A 23,446-nucleotide genomic window follows, 5' to 3' on the forward strand; every position below is an offset into this window, starting at 1 on the left:
TGGCATGAATGTTTATAAATAAAGTTATTAAGCAAGTAAGTGAAATGGTGACTATCTGGTGAAGTGAGTTAAATACTCAGCAGCTAAAAAGTCAGGAATTGGTGGAAACCATAACAAAGCAAAGAAAAAATAAGAGTCAAAATATGAATTACATTTGTTAGTTATCTCATGAAATAAATGCTAATGTTCCTGTTTGTCTGCTGAATGTGTAAATAGACAAAGATTAGCTAACATGCAGTAAGGAGTTACAGATGTTTCCAAATTGTTCCAATGCTTTCAAGTGGCCAAAAAATTGCCAACAGCTGCTTTAAGTTTACAGCAAATGTATCTGATAATAAAATCGTCGATAATAAACTCATATTTAGGAAATAAGGGTGTAAAACAGCACTCATTAGTGCCCTGGCTGCTCACTGTGCACAGCATAGACATGTATCTGATGGCTATCCAGGATTCTGCATAAAGAATGGAGACCGAAAACACTGTGTGAAGACATGCCACTGCTGCTGGCAGTCACCGTGCAATTCATCACGACTCCAGTGTTGCTGCAAAATTCACAAATAGTCTCTGTGTCTCTCCCTGTCTCTCTGTCTTCTCCCCTTTTAAAGATACTGTTATAAAAATACACTTGTTCCAATCCTAAAATGATTTTGCCTGTTCAAGAAAAAAAAAGAAGAATTCTCTGCTCTTCAACATGACTGTCAAGCGCTGATTAATCAATGGCATCCTTCTCTGAAATGGCTCTGTAAACACGCCGTGCGCTCCGGCTCTGTCTGTAGGCATTGTTGGATCTGACAACTTTCTCTTGCTCGCATAAATTATTGATCCTTGACACTCTCGGTTTGCCGCTGTGCAGAATGCTAAGGATCTTGTGGTATTTATAGCCAACATTTGGGAGAGCAGCTGAGTTTGTTTGCCCGTGTTGATGATGATTCCTCGCATCGGGCTGCGGTCATGTTTCAGGGTCGTGCTCGTGTTCTGTCGACCCAGGTGGTCTTGTAGTCCGTGGGCCGGAGGTGAGGCCGTGTTTCAGTTTGTTGCTGGCAGAGGGCTTTTTGGCAGCTGGCACTGACTCAGTCAGACCTCATTTTTACAGCTCTCGTTTGTGCAGAGGTACTTCATGCCTTGTATCAAATGTATTCTCAAAAGAATAGGATTAAAGATTCCTGGCATTTTTTGTTGTGTGATTCTATTTTAGCAGTCTAGCCTTTATTGCTGTGCGTGAATCCCTCTGTATAAACTCTAGAAAGTAAAGGGGTGAATATCAGAATCATGTTGTGGAAACTCATGCTATAAAGTAAATGGTAAGTGATGTAGATATTTCAGCAATACATTTAATTTAAAAAAAAAAAATTTTTAGCATGAATATTTATCACAGTTTACAATGATTGTTGTTCATGCTGGTGTTTTTCATATGACAGCTCAACCCCTTACTGCTACCTCAGTGATTTTTTTGGGAGGAAAGTACCTCAAGTTAGTTTGCTGCTTTACATTCATTAGCTGTAAATCAGATGCAACTACATATTATGCATAGTTTTGCCAGCATGTGGGTTTTGTAGTCTAGTTTTGGAAAATCTGAATGGAAACCATTGTATTGCTTTTGAGAGCTGGCTGATCATTTTGTGCGGTTCAAGATGAGGAGGTGTAATTGCACCTCTGTTTGTGTAATTTGAAACTTAAAATAACCAGCTCATTTTGATAACCAGTCACAAAACATTAAGAGGGACATAATTACTTTTCTGCAATGTACCTTTTAATTTGTGGAATTGGAAACATTAGTAGAAGTGATTTCTATGCCAAATGGATTCACATTATTACCTGTTAACAATCATCCATCCTACAAACCTTAGTGAGGATGATATGTGTTTTTTGGAGGTTTTGGAGTGAATTTTAGGTAATACTAGTAAAGCCAGTATGCGTAATATATAGAAAAGTTCATACTTGAATAAGAATAAGCAGAATGTTCACTTGTTATAGATATGGCTGTGTCTCAAGTTTCCAGCAGATCATTGCTTACTTAGTATCATTATGGTAGTGGGAAACAACAGAACGAAGTGAAAGTTCCAGGAGTCAAATTGTTATTCTCAGCGAAGAGAGGCTTTCTCAAAATTAAATTATGGCTAGACTAAAGGTTTCTAAGGGACCAATGAATGGAACCTTAAACACTTGCAAGAACTACTTGACTGGCTGTGGCTCAGGAAGTAGAGCGGGTCGTCCAATAATCGAAAGATCGGTGTCATGATCCATGGCTCTGTCAGTCCTCCGTGGGTATATCCTGAACAGGGCACATACAAGGCAGATACTGGCTGTGAGTGCATGTGAGTGGTTAACTGAGTAGCAAGTGGTACCTTGTATGGTAGCCTGGCCACAAGTGTATGTGTTTAAATGGGTGAATGAGGTGTTCATGGGCTTTTCTTCACAATCACCTGACCTTAGCCCCACTGAACATTTATGGGGACACTTGAAGACTGATAAAGCCAAGCACTCTGAGGCATCACAAAAAGGTCTTTGTTAAATCATGCTGCAGTAACATTGGTCATCAAACCTGTAGAGTCCATGCCAGCGCGAGTGAATTGCAAGATTTTCTGCAAATCATTTACATTTTTTAAAGATTCAACTTTTCACTCAAGTTTTTATATTGCTGGTGTCATCGTTTGTATTGGAAAAAAATAATGTTGCCTTTGAAAGAAATGAAAAGTAAAATGATCTTGTTCAGTGGTATATATATATATATATGTACTATATACTGTATATATTTATATAGTATATATCTGTACACAACCACTAAGCACACTGCCACAAAGTCACCATCCATTACATTACACAGAAACAGAAAGAACAAAAAAAGCAAAAAAAGACACAAAAAACTCTCACTAGATATTCATCCATATACATACACATGTGTATATGAGCACAAAAACACACACACACACACACACATATATATATATATGTATATATGTATGTGTGTGTGTGTGTGTGTGTGTGTGTGTGTATATATACACATATTCATGCACAATATATCAACATCCACGTATTAGGATTAATTCAACATTCAACAGTCAATCAACCTTTTCTTGTTTTGGCCATAATAGAGCCGAATGATTAATATTGAAATAGAAATTTGGAAAAGTGTCATTTTCATAACTCACATAATTAACAGTGCCTTAACAAGCTGTAGCAAGTGACAGTTGATTTCATCTGCTATAATGGTGACTGTCAGCAGCAAATTTACTGAGCTGTAGTTAATTAACATTGAATCTGAGAGTTGGCGACATCTAAAAACTATGGCTTTCCATGGTTAATATGCATGCCAGTGTCACTGAGGAAAAAAACCTTGATGTGTGAAGAATAATTAGGCGTGGGCTGTGTCTTTGTGTTCAGAAAAGACCAACGGACGATGTTTGTTTTGCTTGTTCCAAAACGTAACTCCTTACATTCCCTCCAGGCTACAAATATACAAAAATAATCATAATTTAATTCACAACATTGGTCAGAAATATCTGATATTGCCCTCAAATTTTTGAGCGCTTATCAAAACATATTTCTGCATAATCTAGTATCAGCATATTTTAATTAAATCCGTCAATGTCAAAAATGTTTAATTGTTGCTTCCCATATTTCTATTTTCTGTTTGCTCCGCTTGTATTTATTTTCTTTACTGTCTTATCATTCATTAGAGTTTAATCCCACTGCACTTCATATCTTTGTTAAAGCATTTCACTCTGTCCGCCTCACCTTTCACTCTCTCTCGTCACGCTCACATGCAATTATCACTCAAATTTACTCGCATCCAACCCTGATAGTTCCCACTTCGACTCGATAATCTTCCTTTTTAATGCATCTCTAATATTTCTCTTTTTTTGTGTGCTTTACCATTCCACCTCTTGCTCTCAATATTTCATTCTAGTGATCTCTCAGTCTTTTTCTCTGGATCTCCTTCTCCTGTTCAAACCACACATGCCTCTCACTTTCTTTCTTTAATGGTGAGCTTGACTCCATGTCACTATATTTCCTCCTCACATACACACTTACTGACCATCAGGAAGCAGCCACATGAACATTCATGAAGGTCTTTGTCAAACACACATAAAAAAAACCATCACACAGAAAGGGTAAAATATACTTTACATGTAGACACATATAATGCCTTGGACACACACACACACACACACACACACATGCAGGTACCATGAAGCTGGATAGCGAACAGATGATCTGCTTGGCTGTCAGGGCAAACAAGCTGAGTTCAGAACATTGGCAGCCACAGCAATGCCACTACTAATTGCCTCTGCGTATTCTCTGGGTGTGTGTTCATTTGTGTGTGCGTGTGTGAGAGAGAGATTCTCGCATGCAGAGTGAGTGTGCTGTCTTTCACACCCTCTGTGTGCAGGACATGGTGACTCAATGTTAGATCACATGCATGCGTGTGTGTGTGTGTGTGTGTGTGTGTGTGTGTGTGTGTGTCTGTAGAATGTGATATGGCTTTGGAATACCAGTGAGGACTGACTTGTGACAACCCACTGGTCTTGACATTTTGGGACATTCTGACCAATCCTAACAGCCAAAACAGCTCATTTTAGGGTTACGCCTACACCTAGTAAGTGAGCAGTTTCTAATGAAAGATATCAACTTTGAAATCATGTGCAAGCTAAGCCACTTTAAAATCTCTATTTCAGTTTTTTTTTAAATTAACTTAAAAGTATCTTGTCAGGATGTGAACACCCAAAAAAAAAAAAAAAAAGAAAAGGTGGCTGTAAAAAATTCCTTGACGTTCAACAGCAGCTGTTTAGCTTGAAATTATTCATTTAAGATGAATTCTAATACAGCCCAACAATACTAGATTTAATAAGTCCTGTAATCCCACAGGGGATGGGCCAAATGTTTGGCATAACACAAAAATTAAAAATACTAAACTAATCTTAAAGATTAAATGCATATATTGATATTTAAAGTTTAAATATTCAACAGATATCTTCCTTTCAACATAAATAGCATAAACAAACATTTTTGATACGGTGACGCAGATCTGCCGAAGGGTCTGTCATTACAAGCTCAAGCTGTGCAGCCACACATTGCTCAAACCCACAGAGCATTACTTTTTATTTCTAGTGAACAACCCATGTTTCCGAGCAGACCAGATTTTCAGGGTGATTTTGGGGTAAATGTACACGAAATGATTCCCTAGATATCGAGAATATTTCCATTTGATGAAACGGTGCAGTCATCAAAAACATGCAGTCTGCTGTTTGAATATTTCACTCAGTGTAAACATCATATATCTTCAATGGGGATTTGGAGCAAGCTGATACAGAATATAAACGATGCTGTCAGACAGTGTGGAATACGAGGATTTCCAACATTAAAGCCACTTGAAGGAATACTTCACCCCCGAAGCGATCATTTGTATATCAAGTTTTACGCTGACTTCATGAAGACATTTTTTTATCTTGCATGCCTCTTGCACGCAGTTTAATAATACAAAAACTGTAAAAGGAATTGATAAATTGTAAGTAAATGGGAACCGCATTTCAACAACAGCAAAACTATATTAAAACATCTGTTTACAAACTCTCACACAGCTCATGCAGCACAATCCAAGTCTTATTTATCTAATAGTGTGTTCAGTACTTCCCCAAAACATGCTTTTTTTACTTAAACCCTACTGTTAAAAAACAAGAAGTGCACCTGGGTGACTTAAAAGCACACACTTGCCCAGGTGAGCTACTTGTATGAAATGTTTTAAATAGCAAGGTAAGGCAAAATTACATGTGTTTTTACTGAGTACTGAGCATACAACTGGATAGATGAGACTTAAATTACACTGCATTAGAGTTTGTGAAGTGATGTTTTGATACTGTTTAGCTGTTTTTAAATATGGACCCCTATGACTTCAATTCATCAAGAATTTTCTCAGTTTCAGGATTGTTCATTCACTTTTGAGGCTGGTGAGAAAAGCAGCGTTTTCCTCATGAATTCAGTGTCACACAGGGTGAGTAACTGATAAATGGTCATTTCGGGATTGAAGTAGTCCTTTAAGTAGTTTTAATGTTGGAAAAATCATCTTACTACACTGTCTGACAGCATGGTATATATTCTGTACCAGCTTGTTCCCAATTCCCATTGAAGATCTATGATGTTTACACTGAGTGAAATATATAACAGCATGTTTTTGATGACTGCAACATTCCATCAAACAGAAATATTATACTTATCTTGGGAGTCATTCTATGCACATTCACCCCAAAATCACTCTGAAAATCGGGTCTGCTTGGAAGACCATTGTAGTATGTGTTTAGTAATTGACATAAATGGTCATTTTGTGGGTGAAATATTACTTCAAAGGGAACAGTTTTCCCTTTTTTCAAATTCATATGTATATTATTCTTATAGTCTTATACAGTAAAAATATATTATTGAAAATGAGGAACTCAACTGAGGAATAAAAACACTAGAGTACTAAAACTCAAACTTGTGATGTTATGGGCTGGAACTGCTCCACAGACAATGCATTGGGAAAGAGATGACACTGAAAGCACCCAGGGAAATATTCTGATTATGAGTTCATTTTCTGTTTCAAATATGGGAACTCGCCAATATAATGAAGCTAATTTGGGTATAAAAAAGAAAACAAACATTCAGTGGGTCTTCAAAATCAGGTTTTGAATCACTGTTTATCAAACAGCTTCAGCCAAGTTTGAGACTCACATGTTCACAAATATTAATTGAACTTTCGGAAATAACCTATTGGAATTCGTGATTTAGATAGAAATCCCCCCTAAAATGGAAATATAAAGGGACCATGGACGTTTAATGTAGATGTAAAATAGTATAGACGTGATTAGTTGTCTTTATCCCTTGCCACATCTACCTACGCTGCTGAGAACAGGATAACACTTGTTGCTATGGATACCACTGTCACCAGTGCATCCTTTGCCATTAAACAACATATCAGAGTTACCTCAGCTTGAAGCAGGTCATATATAGTATTTGTCTCTGGTGTTTCTTCAGCTGACAGCCACAGCATAGTCACACTCTGAATATTTCCTTCGTGCTCCATACATTTAGTGTTTCATCGTGACATGTGTCACAGTAGCACACTGAGTCTGCACAGTGTGACTATTTGTTTGATATGGAAGAAGAGGTTTGGAGTGAATGGAAATATCTGTTTGATCTATTTTAAGGCCCAAGGGAATTAATGTAAACCAATGTAATGTTCTCACAAGCATAGCAGAGTCAGTGAGTGCATATGTGTTTGATAGTTTGCTGTGAGCATTTTCTTTTTTACTGCTCAATATGGTTCAATACAGTATTTTATTGTCTCCATGAGAGCCACTTGTTTTGACCATTACCGATTCAACAGCACTCACAGACTGTTAGATGAGGCCAACTCAAAGACACATTTAAGTTATTGAGGAGTTTAAGCCCCAAGAAGTCCAATAATACAATGATACTGTTTTTGTTGTTGTTGTTTTTTTTTTTAACATTGTAGCATTCAATGTTACTTAAGATGAACTTTGATTAGCCCAAATTTAAATCGATTGATTTAATATTTAAAACAACACTGATCATGCCATCTTTTGCTAAAATTACACCATTTGTCATAGCAAGAAACTGTAAAAGCGGAAATGGTCAATGGAATTTCTGACTTCCTTTAACAAATCGTGTGCAATCAACGCTTCCGTCAGGAAAGATAGCTAAATCTGTCACTTCATTCCATGTCTTATTAAACAATTCTCCCGAAATAAGTATCGTAAGCCATACTCATCAATTCAGATTCCCATAATCAAAAGGACAACGTAATTTTCCTTCAAAGGATGTCTGGGCTCACACTTAAGGACAGTGTGAAGAGATCAGATTCCTGAAGGAACTCCAAGCACAACCGCTTCTCTTTTGCGCAGAGAGTCAATTGATGCGATTAGGGTATCTGATCAGGATTCCTCCCAGACGCCTCCCTGTGGACATTCCTCTGGGAGGAAACCTCAGGGCAGACTCTTGCCGGAGGTGTAATATATCCTGTCGAGCCAGGGAAAGCCACAGGATCCCCACGGAGGATCTGGAGTCGACCAGGGAAAGGACTCTAAGCTCCTTGACTTACTTAGCTGTCTCTGCTAATCGAAACCAGATAAATACTTGGAAGATGAAAGGAATTCAAATTAAATTTCCTTTTTAAATGTACTTGTGATTCTGGTCATTAGGCAGGCATATGTTAAAATTGGAGTCAGCATTCAGTCACAAGCTAACATCTTGATTTCTAAAACTAAAACATGTAAGCGATAACTCTTGACGAGGTAAAATAAATGTGTTTTATGTCACAACACAATGAGTAAGACTGTAACAGTAATGGTAAGGCTTATTGGTTTATGGTTACAATGGCAAATAATGGGTTAATAATCATGGTCATGATTTTAAAAAACAATGCTGAAAGGGAAAACTGTGTTTTTTTAGTGTTTAAAGCCAAACTATTGTAAATACAGCTATTCACCTCGACTTCTCTACATGGACCTTTTCATTCCATAATCTTGCCACTTTACTTTCTCCTTGGCTCTTGTCACAATTGTCCTTTACTGCACGTCCAGTGGCTGTAGCTGCGCATGTCAAATTGTAACAACCAGGAATACATCACCCCCCAAGTGATACTATATAAATCAGTTATTCAGCCTGCGTTACATTGAATTCGGGATCTTTGTTTTTCTCGCATGCCCCCACGGTGAACAAAGATTCCAAAACTGGAGAGAGTTCTCGATGAATTGGAGTCAGAGGGGATCGTGTTTACCAACTGCAACACTATATCCAAACATCTGTTTACTAAGTCTCACTACTCATGTAGTATAATCCAAGTCTCATATCAGCAGTCATGTGCTCAGTCCTTCCCAAACACATGCAATTTGGCTAAAACCTTACTATTCAAAACACGAGTTTGTAAACCAGTGTTTTGATATTGTCTTGCTTATGTTAAACACAGTCCCTTAAGAATCCAATTTATCAAAAATTTTCTCTGTTATTGGATTGTTTGTTCACGGCAGAGGCGTGCAAGAAAAACGATGATTTTTGTCCCTGAATTCAGTAAAACACCCAGGGGGATAATTGATGTACAAATGGTAATTTTGGGCGAGAAGTATTCCATTAACCTTGTTCTCTGTAGAGTGCAAGTTGAGTGGCCATGGCTCTCACCTGTTTTATGGATCATATTTTACTATTAATAAAAGTCCACTTTTGGTAGTGATGACACCCCTGTGTAACGACCAACAGCAACTCTCAGATTATTAGCTACACTCTGTTTTGTCTCCAGTCAAAAGTCTTCAGAAGCAAGAAGGGAGCAGACAAACAGTTTACAATTCGACCTGCTGGGGGATGACAGTGCTGAAGGATCGTGGGTGGAGAAGCGGGTGGAGTGAGAAGGGCTTTTAAGTGCCATAGCAGTGTAATAGTCTGTTGTTGTCATCTGAGACGGCACATGTGTCTCTCTGGCGCAAAGTATATTCCTGAGCTCTGTTATTCATAATCATAATAATAACAGTGAATCATTTGCATTGTTTCTCTGCAGCTCTCACTGTCTCAGCTGGCAGCTACTTCACGCTACCCAACCATCAGCCACTCCAGCTCGGCGTTGCCGTGGCAACAGTCGTTTCCTTCTCTGCTCCATCCTTCCCCGTTGGCATCGGCCCACCAGCTGTCACATGTCGTAAGATTTCCACCCCCGTACACACACACACACACACACACACACACACGTACATACTGAGGAATAGATACCAGCAAAAGGGAGTTGTAGGTGCATTTACACACAAGATTCAAACACAGCATCATTTAAACACACAACATAGCCTGTAGAAATCCCCAAGGACACGCTGACTGTCACTCACTGGAGTTCAAAAACACACTCACCTTTACAGCACACAAGGATACAGGTGAATGACACTGAATGTAAACAGAACTTTTGTTTGTTTACCAAAAACTCCACAGGGCACCTTCAGTACGGCACATTTCTGTTATATGTCTGTGTTATGTCTAACTCATTTTGTGTTTGCAGTGCTTCATATTATTATCATTATGCAACCTTTTATCCATCTATTTTCTGCTAAATGTCTGTCATGGTGGCGGTTTTTCAAAATAGCTCTGATTTTTTTTCTTCTCAGGGTGTCACCGGATAAAATGGCAGTGATGTTGCCAGGTTTGCTGCCTGCATTCTTGACACCCAAATATTTGAAAGGATGCAGGGCTGTACCTGACTCAGAATGATGTCAGTCCAATCAGATCCGGCCCTGAAATATGAATATCTGCTGATTCATTTTTCTTTTTCCATATTAAGTTTCAGAGTTTAAACAGGGCTCAGCAGGACATTCAGTGTCACAGTGGCATTTATGTAATATACTAAACAAGCTAACGGTGCTAACAACAGATCGTAAATGCGCAACAACTTTTTTTGCCGATACTGGATACCAAACAAAAGCCAGAGGCTGAATCGCACAAGTTGCTATGGGCTGTAAATTCACCACTTCTAAGCAGAGGAGAGATGATAATGTTTTTTCTTAACCTTGCAGTACAGAGTGTCTCCTCCTGTGTGCCACTGCATCCCATCTGCTGCAGCCTCTACCAGAAAGTAGTGTGACAGTCAAGAGAACTCACTCCTCAGTGAAGTCTGGGGACTGAGTACGTCCACAGAAGCACACTGCACAGCACACTGACTAGCAAAAAAAAAAAAAAAAAAATTAAAAAACAACTGCTTGACATGAAGCTATCTCAGTTGACTGAGGGGTCTCCAACTTTCAGAGAGCAGCCCAAGTAAACTCACTGTTGACGCATCTGGGAAAAACACCCTGTTATTTTTCCCAGTAATGTTTCATTGTGAACAACAAATCCATGTTAGAATCATAGGCAGTGGTGTTGCATGACTTATTTTGGAAGTATTTCTCCTGACAGACACCCCTGAGATTGTGTTTGGATGTTATTATTATGCTGTCACTGTTGATGTGTTGGTGTTTTTGCTCAGGTGCTCTGCATTGATCTGACACCTGGCTACCCGCCCACTCTCCCTCATCCCTGGCTTTCTGAAGCTCTGTGTGCCACCATTGCATGGTGTAAAAGGCGGTGATGTAGGCATGGTGGCATGGCATGAAGGTCGGGGACGACTGTTAGACAATAACTGTATATTTATGTAGGGGTGCCCCTTGTAAGTCAGAGACTTGAATCATCAGTCAGAGACCCTCAGTCGACTGAGATTGCTTCAAGTTGAGCAGTCCTTTTTTTTCTGTGCAGTGCACTTCTGGGGGACATTTTGGTCTATCTACATCTCTGAATTGGGATATATTATTTACAGGTTTGATATCTTGATGACCTTCATGCTTATGTATCTTTAACATATCTTTAACAAACTGTACACCTTTCAATGTGAAGCAGCAGTGGTTTTACTGCAAACTCATTTTAGTTGCTCATTATTGCAATCTACCTCATTTGGTCATTAAAGCTCATGACCATACTGTACCATACCCCCTTTTTTACACTGACAGTCTGGTCTCCAACTGAAGTAGCCTCTCTGGAAGTCAGCATAAAGTGTGCTCCAGGCCCTTGCGGACACAATGAATTATGCATTAGGACAGCCCTGGGCACTTTGGACTTCACGAGTCCATGAGTCTGCAAGTACATGGACGTCTGGACATTTGGATTCAGCCCTTAAATAGTGGGACTCTAGTCTTAGTTACAGTAATTGTAATTCGCTTACAGTAGTTTGTCCAATAGTATACAGTAAATCTGCATTGTATTTCTTCATTCTCCTTTCTCTATTACGTTATTTCTTTCCAATTTGTTATCACATTGGACTGTGAGGCTTTTTCAAAGCTGTCCTGTCCACCTGCTTTTACGCCTCAGCACAGCTAAGAAGGACTTTGCTCATATTCTAACAAGACAGCAGTTGCTTTAATGGGTTTTCTCCCTTATTTCATGCTCGAAATCCATACAGCCTAAGCTATGAATCATATTGCAGGAATAATCCAGGAACTGTGGATCAGGCTTACTGGAGATAACAATATAATCAGACGCACAATATGGCTAAAAAAAGCACAATTTAATTTGTTTTTGAAAGACTGACTGGGTCGTGCTTTGTTGAAACTGTCAGTACAACTTATGTGTTTCATATACATTAAGAGTTTAAAAGTACACAGAGGTTTAGGAGTCATGGTTTGGTGTGAGGTTGGTTCAGTTTAAAAAAAAACCCAAAATGCATAAGGATCCGTTCTTACATTTATTTTGAACAGACAGTAGTTCAGCCTCAAAGACTTTGGCAAACTATTTTTATTTTGAAAATAAGGGTCTTTTAAATCACTTGTATATTACACTGACCAAACACTTTTTTAAAAGGCAACAGGTCACAATAGACTTATATACAGAAAAGTATCTCTTATGCTATGAAGCTGAAAATACAAAATAAATAGAATAATAACAATTAAAACTGGTACATTAAGGTCCTTCAAACTGGTGGTGTGACAAATGAACAACTCATAAATGCAGAATCACCAGGGACAATTTGGCATGAAAATTATATACCAGCAGCGATGCCAGTTTGTGACAGTTGCAACAGGTTCGCCACTGTTATAGTTTTGCAACATCACATCACATGATTGGCTGATGCATTTAGTCACAGTGTGAAAGCTCGGGAAAATCAACTTTGTTCTAGGAAAAAAACTAAAAGCTTTTTGCCGCACAATATTTATGTTCTGTGTAAAAGGTACTCATGAAAAAAAAACCACTTCTAAAAATATATTGACCTGCAAATTACTTGTATGGCAATGAAAGCAGTGGGGATAAGGAATTGTGCTCAGGTTTTTGTTTTCCTCATTGGCACATCTGTTAGCATGTTAGGCGTGTTTCCATTTACATAGCCTACATATGTGGAGCAAGGCAGGCACACTGTCCTCATCTTATATAAAACTTTATTTCTATTGCTGTTGCTGCTCAGGAACCCACAGACAGGTCTTCCACTCGCTGCATTTCATTGTACTTGCTGCAGTGTGACTGACTCTTACGACAATTGGCATATTGTACTAACCTCAGTACCTGTTGCTAACAGCATGCAGCTAAAAATTTGTGGCTGAACTTGTGTTTGTGAACTTTGGTTCCACATTACATGCATAAATGGACCTTGACCACTGTATGGGATGGTTACAAGAATACATGAACCATTTCAGCCCTGATATATGTATATCTGTATACCCTCAGTCAAGAGTTTGGAACATCCTATATGTTAGCATTTGTGGTCATGTAAATTTCAAAGATTGAAGATTGTTTGTTTTTTGTTGTTGTTTTTTTTAATTCCATGACAGACGCAATGGGTGCAAGTGAAATAACCATTCATACCTGGCAACAAACTCTCTGCAGTTTTTCCACATGTAGAGATTATCTAAACTTCTCTGGTGCGTGGATTTTTTGATTGTCTACAATTTAGCAGGGACTTTCTTGTAGAATTAGAAATGTGATGACGTTTTAGAATATACCTTTGCACTTATTCAGTTTCACCAATTATTTATAGCACTGCTTCTGTAAAAATAAATGTGTTTGCATATTGTGTTTTTTATTTTTTTATCCCTCATGTTGGGCGAGAAGGTTAAACATTGGACTGTTTTGCCAAAGCAACAATGTATCTGTCAGTTAGCCAGGAGCAGCTTGTTCAGATGAAGATGACATACTTGTGTATCACACTGAAGTGAAACACTGATATGCATTCGTTTTGATAAGCCTTAAGGGACATGCAGATATTATAAAACAAAGAGCTCAGGGAATTAAACGGCTATTAAACGGCTATAATTGCTATTACTTTAGTATAAAAGCGTGACTATATAACATTTGTCAAGCAGCTGCCACTGTTGCCACAAGTGGCAATAATGGTAAATGCTAAAACATATGGCAAAAAATAATAATAATAAAGTTAAATAACTGTAATGAAGCTACTGGTCATGACAGATGAAGTAAGGGCCTGTGTCTACATAGTGTTTCTCTCTTAGTGCTGGCATTTTTTTCAATTATTCCCAATGAGGAGCAGGCGTATTTGTCTGCGTGTGTTTTTAGTTGACAATCTCTTTTACTTTTAGAAATGTCCTGGTGATGTCACCGCTGTCATATTAGTATTATTAGTAGTATTAGATGTAAGGTCATATTAGTTTACTAGCTAATGTTAGTGTTGAGATATCATAGTCAAGAAACAACACCCATGGACAGGGCGTCTTAAAAAAGTTTAGTAGATGCGGGTTAGCAGCAAAACATGTTTTAGCCACTTAAAAAAAGGCCAAATCCATATCAATTTGAGTGTAAAGCTATATATTGAGAATATTTTCATCGCTTTACCTTGCTGTCAGAAAGCCCTTTCTCGTCGCACTACATTTTCTCACCTGACCCAACACCCAACTTCAGTAGTCCTACGCATATCTCTTTCAACCTCTTTAGTCTACCTCTGCAAATGTTTTTCTTTATACTCCGGTTCATAAAGGTAGCCTCCAAAGTGACAGGCATTTTGTTGTGACTATCATATTGCTCACATTTTAGATTTTTTTGAATTTGTTGTCTCCTTTATAAAATGTTGAAAGTCTGACCAAAATGTTATAATACAGTGTGTGGCACAGTTGTGCTCATGCGTAGGAATACGTACCTTCTATGGTCAAGAAAATGTAGTGCCAAAGGAAAGAGACTGTTTGAGAGAAAGGTAAAATGATCAAAATATTCTCAATATAGCGTACACCTAAAATGATCCATTTTTTTGATAGGGGCCTTTTGTTAGGTGGCTAAAACACATTTTGTTGCTTCTCCTTGTCCACAGCAGTACATAAACTTCTGTGTTAGTGCTCCTGCCTGTTTTCTACCAAACTGTTAGGATGCCGACTGCCATTAACTGAAGTGCTGACTATAATTAAAAGCCTCATACAACCTCACTTCAAAAAATCCAAATGATCCTTTTAAGAGTCTGATTCTGTTTTTAACATTTTCTCTTAAATTCAAGTGGCAATTGCTTGATTGCTGTTGCTTGTTTCATACTCTACAGCTTATACTATACAATGGTTCTTTGGAAATGGAAGAACACTTCCAACATTAAGCTTTGGATAAGTATGATGCATTATATCCCCAGTCCCCTGGCTGCCATTAGCTCTCAGTTCTGATACTCTAAGAGAGTTTCTGGGACATTCATTGTGCATATATTGAGTCATTAAATCAACTTGGAGAATTTATTGTTTTAACCTCCATTTGTTCTTGACCTGAAAACACTGTCTTATAAAAAGCAATTTCTCATATGTCATCACACAGTGTAAGCTTGATGGCAGCAGATTCAGATACAGTATAAAGCCATTACTTTGAAGCCTTTTAAACATGCTAAGGGTTTCACGCCATGCCTTTGCATCCTCGATGGTTATTACACCGCAGGCTGCATGATCAGAGTGGGAACATAGATGGTGTATGTTGCAGCATGACTTTGGTCGAGGTTATTACCAGCATGCTTGATGGAAAGCCCAGTAATGCACAGCCATGCATGTGCTCTGATAGGCCAACTGAAGCATACACATGTATCAGAGAGCAGAAAAAAAGAAACACTTGACTGGAAAATGACACCATTAGCACTCCTTAGCTAATTATCTGTGCTAATACCCCTCCAGCTGTGTGTCTGTCAATGACAAGAAGAGGGGATTAATGTTTGCCACTAAACATTTAAAAACGTTGAATTGATCCACAGGCATTAACAGTCCTTTTTCTTTTCCTAAGTAGCTGGTTTTGTGAAGGAGGGAGAAAAATGGATAACAAGCCAAACAAAAGAATATCAGTAACTGAATTGCAGATTAAATGCAAGACTGCCTCAAAGTCATAACATAAACAATATGTTTTTTATAGCCTGTTTGCTTTTACCTAAATCAAAATGAGGAATTGACTGTCAGTGGCACTTTGGGTTAATTAAAAGTTGCCACAGTGGAGCTCATTCTCTCAGCAAGAAGGGACAAAAAAAAATTGTCATCTTCACAGAACAAAAAATGAAGTTACGCTTTAATTGTTGACTCTTGGAAGTTTCCGGGGAAAAAAATGATGTAGTTTGGTACTAATGTAGGGAAAACAGAAATGTCCTTGAAAGCAAAGCTCATTTTAAATGCAAGCAAATAGTCTTAGTGCAACCAAAAGATGTTTATGTTAGTTTTAAAGGACAAGACCAATATTTTCCGTACTGTCAAGAAATCCCTCAACAATGAATTTAACCCACTAATGAGTATTGTTTGTGTATCCAAAACTTGGTATATCTTACTCCTTTCTACTAAACATTTACACTGCCTGTTCGAGGAGAGAATATCACACTCTTATACCACTTTGTTGTTCAGTATATAACATCATATCACAGAAAGTGGGGGACACAGTGGTCTCACCTCTGAACCAGAAATGGACGTAGTAACAGAGCTGAACCAACGTCCGTGTAAAACGTAAGGATGTAAAGACGTAAAGACGTGACCATAGGTGTGGAGGTGAAATATTTTTATTACGTGTAAAGATGGTGGCTTCACCGTCGGGGATTTAAAAAGCAGCTGTTTTCCATTTGCAGCTAATTCAAAGAAGAACAGTGGACATAAATGTTCACAAACTAGCAAAACGTTGATTTCGGGAGCTACTTACCCTCTGAGCAGAGAACAAGATCAGCTGCCATATAACAGAGAGGATAAATTATTGTGATTGACATGTTATGCCATTGTTATTGATTAGAAAGTGCTACCGATGCATATATTATATGTCATACTAGAGGCTGACGCTGTTGTGTACATACAAATATTTGATTTCATATCTGTCAATATATTCCTCTATCTCTGACAAACTGGACCTTTTATCCATGGCTTAAAATAGACCCCAGCAAATACACTGTTCACTCCTGTTTGAGTAATGTTTTCTAGAAGCTACAGTGCCCAGCTGTTTTGCAAAATTACTTTTTTTAAATAAAAAAAACTAGGTATTTCTGACTCCCTTTTTAAGATTTGCATCTTCACTAGGAGCTGATGGGCTTGGGACCACAGGCAGAGAAGGGTAATGGAAAAGTACTGAGAGGTGGACTAACACATTGTTGGTTTTTGTCTTTTCATGTGATTTGCCAACAAACAATTTAGAATGAAAATAGCAGTCTAAAACAGTGATGTGCAGGTTGCACTATCTGAGCGATTCATCTCTTTACAATCTATCCCACATATTCTGTCCTCCAATAGCTTGAGAAATTGCATTGGCACACCTTACCAATTTCTCTCAGGGATGTATTGTCTTCATGTCAAGTTTATTTATAGACTGTTTTTAACAAACAGGTGTGTCATTGAGGTCTTTGCAGAAAAGAAGGGACACAAACGCAGAAAAATCCAGTATTATTAAGCAGAAGCTATACAAAAGACAGAAAAAACAAACGTGGTGAGTTACATCTAGGAGGAAATCTTAAAATTCAAACAAACAGACTGTAATTAATGATTTTATAATTGGTAGGGCAGCTTGTGGGGAGTGATTGATAAGAGAAAGTAACACCTTCTGCCTCCCGCTTTTCCACATTTCACTTTGAAATAAGAATAGCAGAGCACAGTTTCTGAGATTCACACGTCATGCTGTTCATCTTTGGTTGCTGAACATGTCGATTTACAGTTGTTTGTTCCAAGTAAATTATAATCCAGAAAAGTTGCTCCCTGCAGCTTTAAGCAGTGACTCACATCCTGATATGTTTTATGATGATACTCCAATACTGAGTGAAAACACTGAGAGGAGAGTGTTTGTGGCTTCACTTCGGTTTGAACATTGATGGACAAGGCTATTTAATGCCCTGTAACTTACAGATGGGCACTCAGAGTCAATACAGGAATTCACAAGGACCGAGACGTACTACAGGCATATGGCTGCTGTGTATTGAAGAGGTTTGAGCAGCCAGAGTATAAGGCCATGTCCAGAATCCCTTCTGACAACTCCACCACTAGCATTCTGTCTCCCTGCCGTGTTGTATTGTTCTAAGCCCCCATGACACAGTTTTACTGTCCATGCATCCAGCTGTCAAGAAAGCCTGTTTTTTGGATTCCTTTCTGTCTGAGCTTGTACCACAGTGAAGTCATTTCATGTTATTGCTTTTTCCTTTTCTCACACTTTAGTTTATGTGCGTCTCCATACACGGAAACATCAGCCCGAACTGTAGACACGGTGAATTTGAATTGTACCTTATTTGATAGTGATGATGCAATTCAACACAGTTCCAGTATGAGACTAGTGTATTGCACAATGTATTGCTAATTTTCAACTCTTGTCCCTATGGTTGGTCTTGAAAATGTAGACTTACAGTATTATAATTGAGCTTTCCTGGCGTCTTCATAGATTTTTATCAAAAAACACTAGCTATTGTTCAAATGGATTTTCTTTAGTAGTTTTTTAACCACCTCTTAATTTAATAGCTACTCACAACCTGTATCTGTGTCATCACACTTTGGTACAGGCCTGCTCGGGTGTGAGCAACATTGCCCACCTGGAGATGGACCTTCAGCGGGAAAGGGGTGTGTCACCTTCAGCTCAGGATGAAGGAGACCAACTTCAAGAGCTGCCCTTCACCCCTGTCCATGCCCCTGTCATCACCCTAGGGATGAATGTGCCGAGGTGAGCCTTCTCTATTATCTACTTGAGGCATGATATAGAAAGTCAAAAGGTTTTTATTCTACAAAAAGCCTCCCTGCTGAACAAATACAGTTAAGTTTAAAAAAAAAGCTTGTTGAAAATCCCGAAGTATCTTGAAGTGGTCTGAAAGCAAGCAATGTCATTTTAATATTCAGTGATAGCTGCATAGTAAAAGTTTACAGTAAAACAAATAGAAAGCCAAATAGCCAAAAGATTAAGGGGTGGGTTCTGTTTCATCTTATTACACCGTAATACATCACTTATAAATTGCTTTTACTCCAAGGGCCTTCATAAAACATGCTGGACATTATTTCCTTTAAGAGGACCTATTGTGCTTGTTTTCAGGTTCCTACTTGTATTCTAGGTTTGTACAAGAACACATTTACATGTTTTAATAGTAAAAAACAAAACAAAACAAAACTATTTTTCTCATGCTGTCTATGCTGGAACAACTGTATTCAACCTCTGTCTGAATACTCTGTTTTGGTGCCTGTCTCTATAAGGCCCTGTCCTGAAAAAAACCCAGTCTGCTCTGACTGGTCTGTGTTTCTGGGTCTCTGCACATCTGCACCATAATGCATCAAGGAGAATACACTTTCTACTATTTAAAAATCACCAATAAAAGTTTGTAAACCAAAATCTTTACAATTGCTCAGCTTCCAACAGCAAAATTGTCTGAAATCATGCTGAAATCAAAGCAACCAACATTATACGTTTCCCTGACATTGGCCTGTAGCTACATGTAGCAGTGTAGGCTATGTAATATAAACACTTCAAAGGTAGTGTATTCAGAACAGTTTGGAGCCTGAAGTTTTTACTCACAGGGATTACTTTTGCATGTGTTTACCTCATTATTTGAAACTTTGACAATGTTAAATATGAACATAATAGGTCCCATGTGAATGTGTCATTTTCTGGCGTTCTTTTGTCATGCTTTCCTCTGAATTATCATTATTCATGTTAAAGTAAGCTATTTGCGTAAACTGAACCAAATCCAGTATCAGAGACCATTTTGCTCTCTGAAACTCAAAGCTATTTCTGATTCTGTGTGAGAGGAGGACAGAATACCACTTCATGTATGTTGGTGTTGGCATCAGCTGTGTAATATGGATTGCAATAAAGAGGCCAGCTGGTATTTGTGAAATGGTAAGTACTGGCCAGTAAAATGATAGACGATGATGATGATGATTATGTGTAGCCTTACAAAAATCCATTGGTTTGGAATTGAACTGGAAGTTGGCACTTCAGTGTGAAAAGGACGTTCTAATGTGTCCCACAGATATGAAACTAGTATGATCTGACCACCATGTTCTGGGATGAATATGGAGCTTAAGCTTGCAATAATATTTTCTTCTTATCTTCTTCTAGTTGTACTTTCTGTGATCAGGGCAGTTTTTGTTCAGGCTAACCTCCCCATGTGAGTGATACTCATATTTGATAGGAGACATAATTGAATTAATGCTGCTTTAAACATCCTTTTTTACACGCTACTGTTTTTCTATCGGCCCGGTATCTGTGTGAACACTAGTACAGTCCTTCATTAGCACAATGGTTTGCTGTTTCGCTATCTACGGAAGGATATTGATCGGCTCACTAATTGGCAACATGTGTTCACTGGATAGTATAGTGGTGTTGTCAGTAGGCAGGAGAATTCAGCTCTGAGCCAATTTAAAGAAATCGTTTTGTCAGCCTTTACATCCCACTTCGGGTAATAGTCTCGGCATTGTTTGTTTGTGTGAAAATTCATTATCATATCCAGCCGTAAAAGGAAGAGCTTTTGACTTTGATTTAGTGTTACACAATGCAATGCAATGAGCTCACAGTGTAGACTGCAGCTAATAATAGAGTTTGGAGAGGACATCTTAATGGTGAAGCGGCCAGGTCTCCGAGGTGGGACACCGAATGAGAGAACACCCTGCAAATAATGGGCACAGTAACTCCAAAACAAGACATTGCATTAGCGCAGAGAGTCTGTAAATAAGCAGCTGGCATCGAAACAGTTTCCCAATCCCAGAGTTTGGATCCAGACATGATGCTGTTCAGTTCAGTGGGCTGAAACATCTCTGCCTCTTCACTCGGAGCCAAAACATCTTTTTGACTGTTTTCGGTGTGGAATGACCCATTTCTTTTAGAAGAACAATGAAGTCTAAAGAAGTTTAATTGAAGTTGCCGTGCATATCTGATAGAGCCCCCCTTTGAAATAAAAAATGATGGCTTGAATATTAATCCACTCCGGCTAAATTAAGATATAACTTTGAAAGTGTGAAATTGACACAGCCGCAGAGGAAAAGCCAATAATCTGTCTTCTTCACTGTTGTTGCCTTAATTAGTTTGATCAAGGCGTCATTCTTATGCAAATGTAAAGCTGTGAGTTCAACTGTTTACCGACTGGACATAGGCAGCGTCACTGTTATGATAAGCCCAAACATTATCGTTCATTTTCCTGTGCTTGCACTTTAGCCAGCCATCTGTGCACTGTGTTTATCATACCCAGAGTGTTTGGTGTCAGCGCTGAAAGTATAAGTTATGAATGTTACCATAGTTGCGGAAAAACAGGTGGCCGCTATGATTAGAGATAACTGCCAATTATGTTTGAAAATCCTGAGGGAGCGCTTTGGCACCCGTTCTCAGTCTCTCCCCTGTAAGCATTCTTGTGGTGCTGCTGCTTGATGGATATTGCTGACATCCTCATGCTGTCTGACCATTGTTTCACTGCATTTTTGTTAAGTCCAGACGGATATTGAAATTCAGGTTAGCCAGGAGGTAACCATCTTTAGTCACAATGGAGCTGATCCAAGATAAACTGGATCTGAAACGATAAAACAGCACGGTATTCCACTTGGATCCAAACATTTTTTCTGCTTCATTTACAACCACAAATCACCCAAGTGAGGCCGGTGCATCACGGGCTAAAACACATTACCTCCTGCTGCTCGTAAAGCATCGGGAGAGGCATTTGCTGAAGTGTTTTTCAGCTTGGCGAATGATCAATGTGCACTCATGATTCTGGAAACTTCCTCTAATTGAACCCTTCTCCTACAGTTCCTGCTCAGTCAGCTCCAGGAGCTCACTGGCCCACCTCTACTCCGCTGGCTTCCCTGACATTGTGGACTGTAGTGGGCAGGTGGCAGAAGTCCTGGACCCCACAGAGCCTGTGCCCTTTGACCCTCAGCGTGAAGAGGCTGACCCTCTCCAGGGCAACCTGCTGGTGTTCCAGTTCTTGGCGTTTACAAGGTGAGGCCTGCAGTACTGGGACACACGAGGCAGCAGTGTCACTATGAACTGTAAGCAGCAGCTCATGGTCTGCACAGTGTATTTGCTTTTATTATAGAGAACAGTATATATTAGCCAGTATGCTGCAACTGATAACATGCTCCTTAAAGCTGCACTTGGTAACTTTTATAAAAATATCACAAATAACTTTTTATTGCTTGTGAGCTACAAACTGTCAAAAAAGACAGCACTTATCAAATATGAATCAAGATTTTGTTATCACAATGCCTATTTCCTGCAGCAAATGTTTTCAGAAACATATTTTAGTGCACTGTTTAGCTGTGAAATGAGAAAATTTGTGAACCTACCGCCATATCAGCTGACCCAAAAACAAAGCACTGCTCGCCAACCATAGCAAGCGGTCTCCTTTTACAGCTAAGCAGTACACCATAATATTTTTCTTAAAGCATCTGAGGCAAAAACAAGGAAATGCAGTAACAGAATCTGAATGTTTTCAGAAACATATTTTAGTGTACTGTTGGGCTGTAAAATGAGAATGTTTTTTCCAGCCAATGACTGGATCAGAAAATTTCTCATTTTCCAGCCAAACTAAACTGGTAAACTAAAATATGTTTCGAAAAACATTTGAGGGTAGAAATAGGCAATGCAGTAACAGAATCTTAATTCATATTTGATCAGTGCTGCCTAAGTGACAGTTTGACCACAGTTCATGAACATGACATGATTGACAGCCGCATTAGAGACTCCTCTGCTTCGGTTGGTTGTTTTCGTTAATGTGCAGTAAAGCCAATATAAGCAAAGGCACAAAGGCAAAAGAACATGACGTTTTTCACAGATTATTTCATCTATTATTGTGTGGATATAGTGACAGTTTCAGCAAATGTGACAAGAAGTTATTTTTATAAAAGTTACCAACTGTAGCTTTAAGTGCTACTGTAAAAATAATAATTCAGTTTTGATAAATGTCAGAATCATTGTTGTTGCAGCCTGATTTGACAGCACTTTACTTGCATCTTACTGTACACTGAACCACTGGCCATATAACTGTATACAGGAATAGATCCATCCATTATGCACAACAGCAACCCGCCTGCCCTGAGATTTCTCTGTTTTCTGTATTGAAATGCAGCCAAAATTGCAATGCACTTAAACCATGCAGGCATAAAGTCCTGCCAGTCATCCTTTACACACGTCAAGTACATACCCATACACAGCATGCAGACGTATGCTCGCAATTTGAAGAAAAACACATAAACACACTTCCCGTCAGCACGGGCTGAATTGGGCCTGTCAGCAGCCCGTCACTAAAACCCTGGAGCCAGTGTCCCCTCTGTCAGGGTCTGACAGTGGAGAGGGGCTGCTGAAGGATGGGTAAAAGACACACTACTCTTTGTGCCCTTCTATCTTGTCATCAGCACCATCAGCAGTTTGATGAACTCAACTCACGTCTGTCTTGTTCATCATAGGCTCACCGTCATGCTGTGTTATGTGTGAACAGAGGGATCTGCTTTGTTTTCAGTTTGGATTAATATATGTATATAAAAATGTTTGGCTCTTCCTGTGTGGTAATAGATGCCAT

At 38.8% G+C, this 23,446-nt stretch overlaps 1 protein-coding gene across 2 annotated transcripts in view; it reads left to right on the top strand.

Moving 5' to 3' along the window:
- nphp4 (nephronophthisis 4) overlaps window positions 1-23,446 on the top strand; it is a 198,305-nt gene that overhangs the window by 108,081 nt on the left and 66,778 nt on the right. For both annotated transcript variants that reach the window (XM_042491381.2, XM_088082428.1), the window contains exons 12-14: window positions 9,545-9,682; window positions 18,458-18,615; window positions 21,676-21,867. In XM_042491381.2, the coding sequence (XP_042347315.2) occupies window positions 9,545-9,682; window positions 18,458-18,615; window positions 21,676-21,867 (488 nt within the window). The remainder of the gene's footprint in view (window positions 1-9,544; window positions 9,683-18,457; window positions 18,616-21,675; window positions 21,868-23,446) is intronic.

This window comes from Plectropomus leopardus, chromosome 9 (assembly GCF_026936395.1).
Source record: "Plectropomus leopardus strain MGB_pleo_1.0 chromosome 9, ASM2693639v1, whole genome shotgun sequence".
Taxonomy (NCBI): Eukaryota; Metazoa; Chordata; class Actinopteri; order Perciformes; family Serranidae; genus Plectropomus; species Plectropomus leopardus.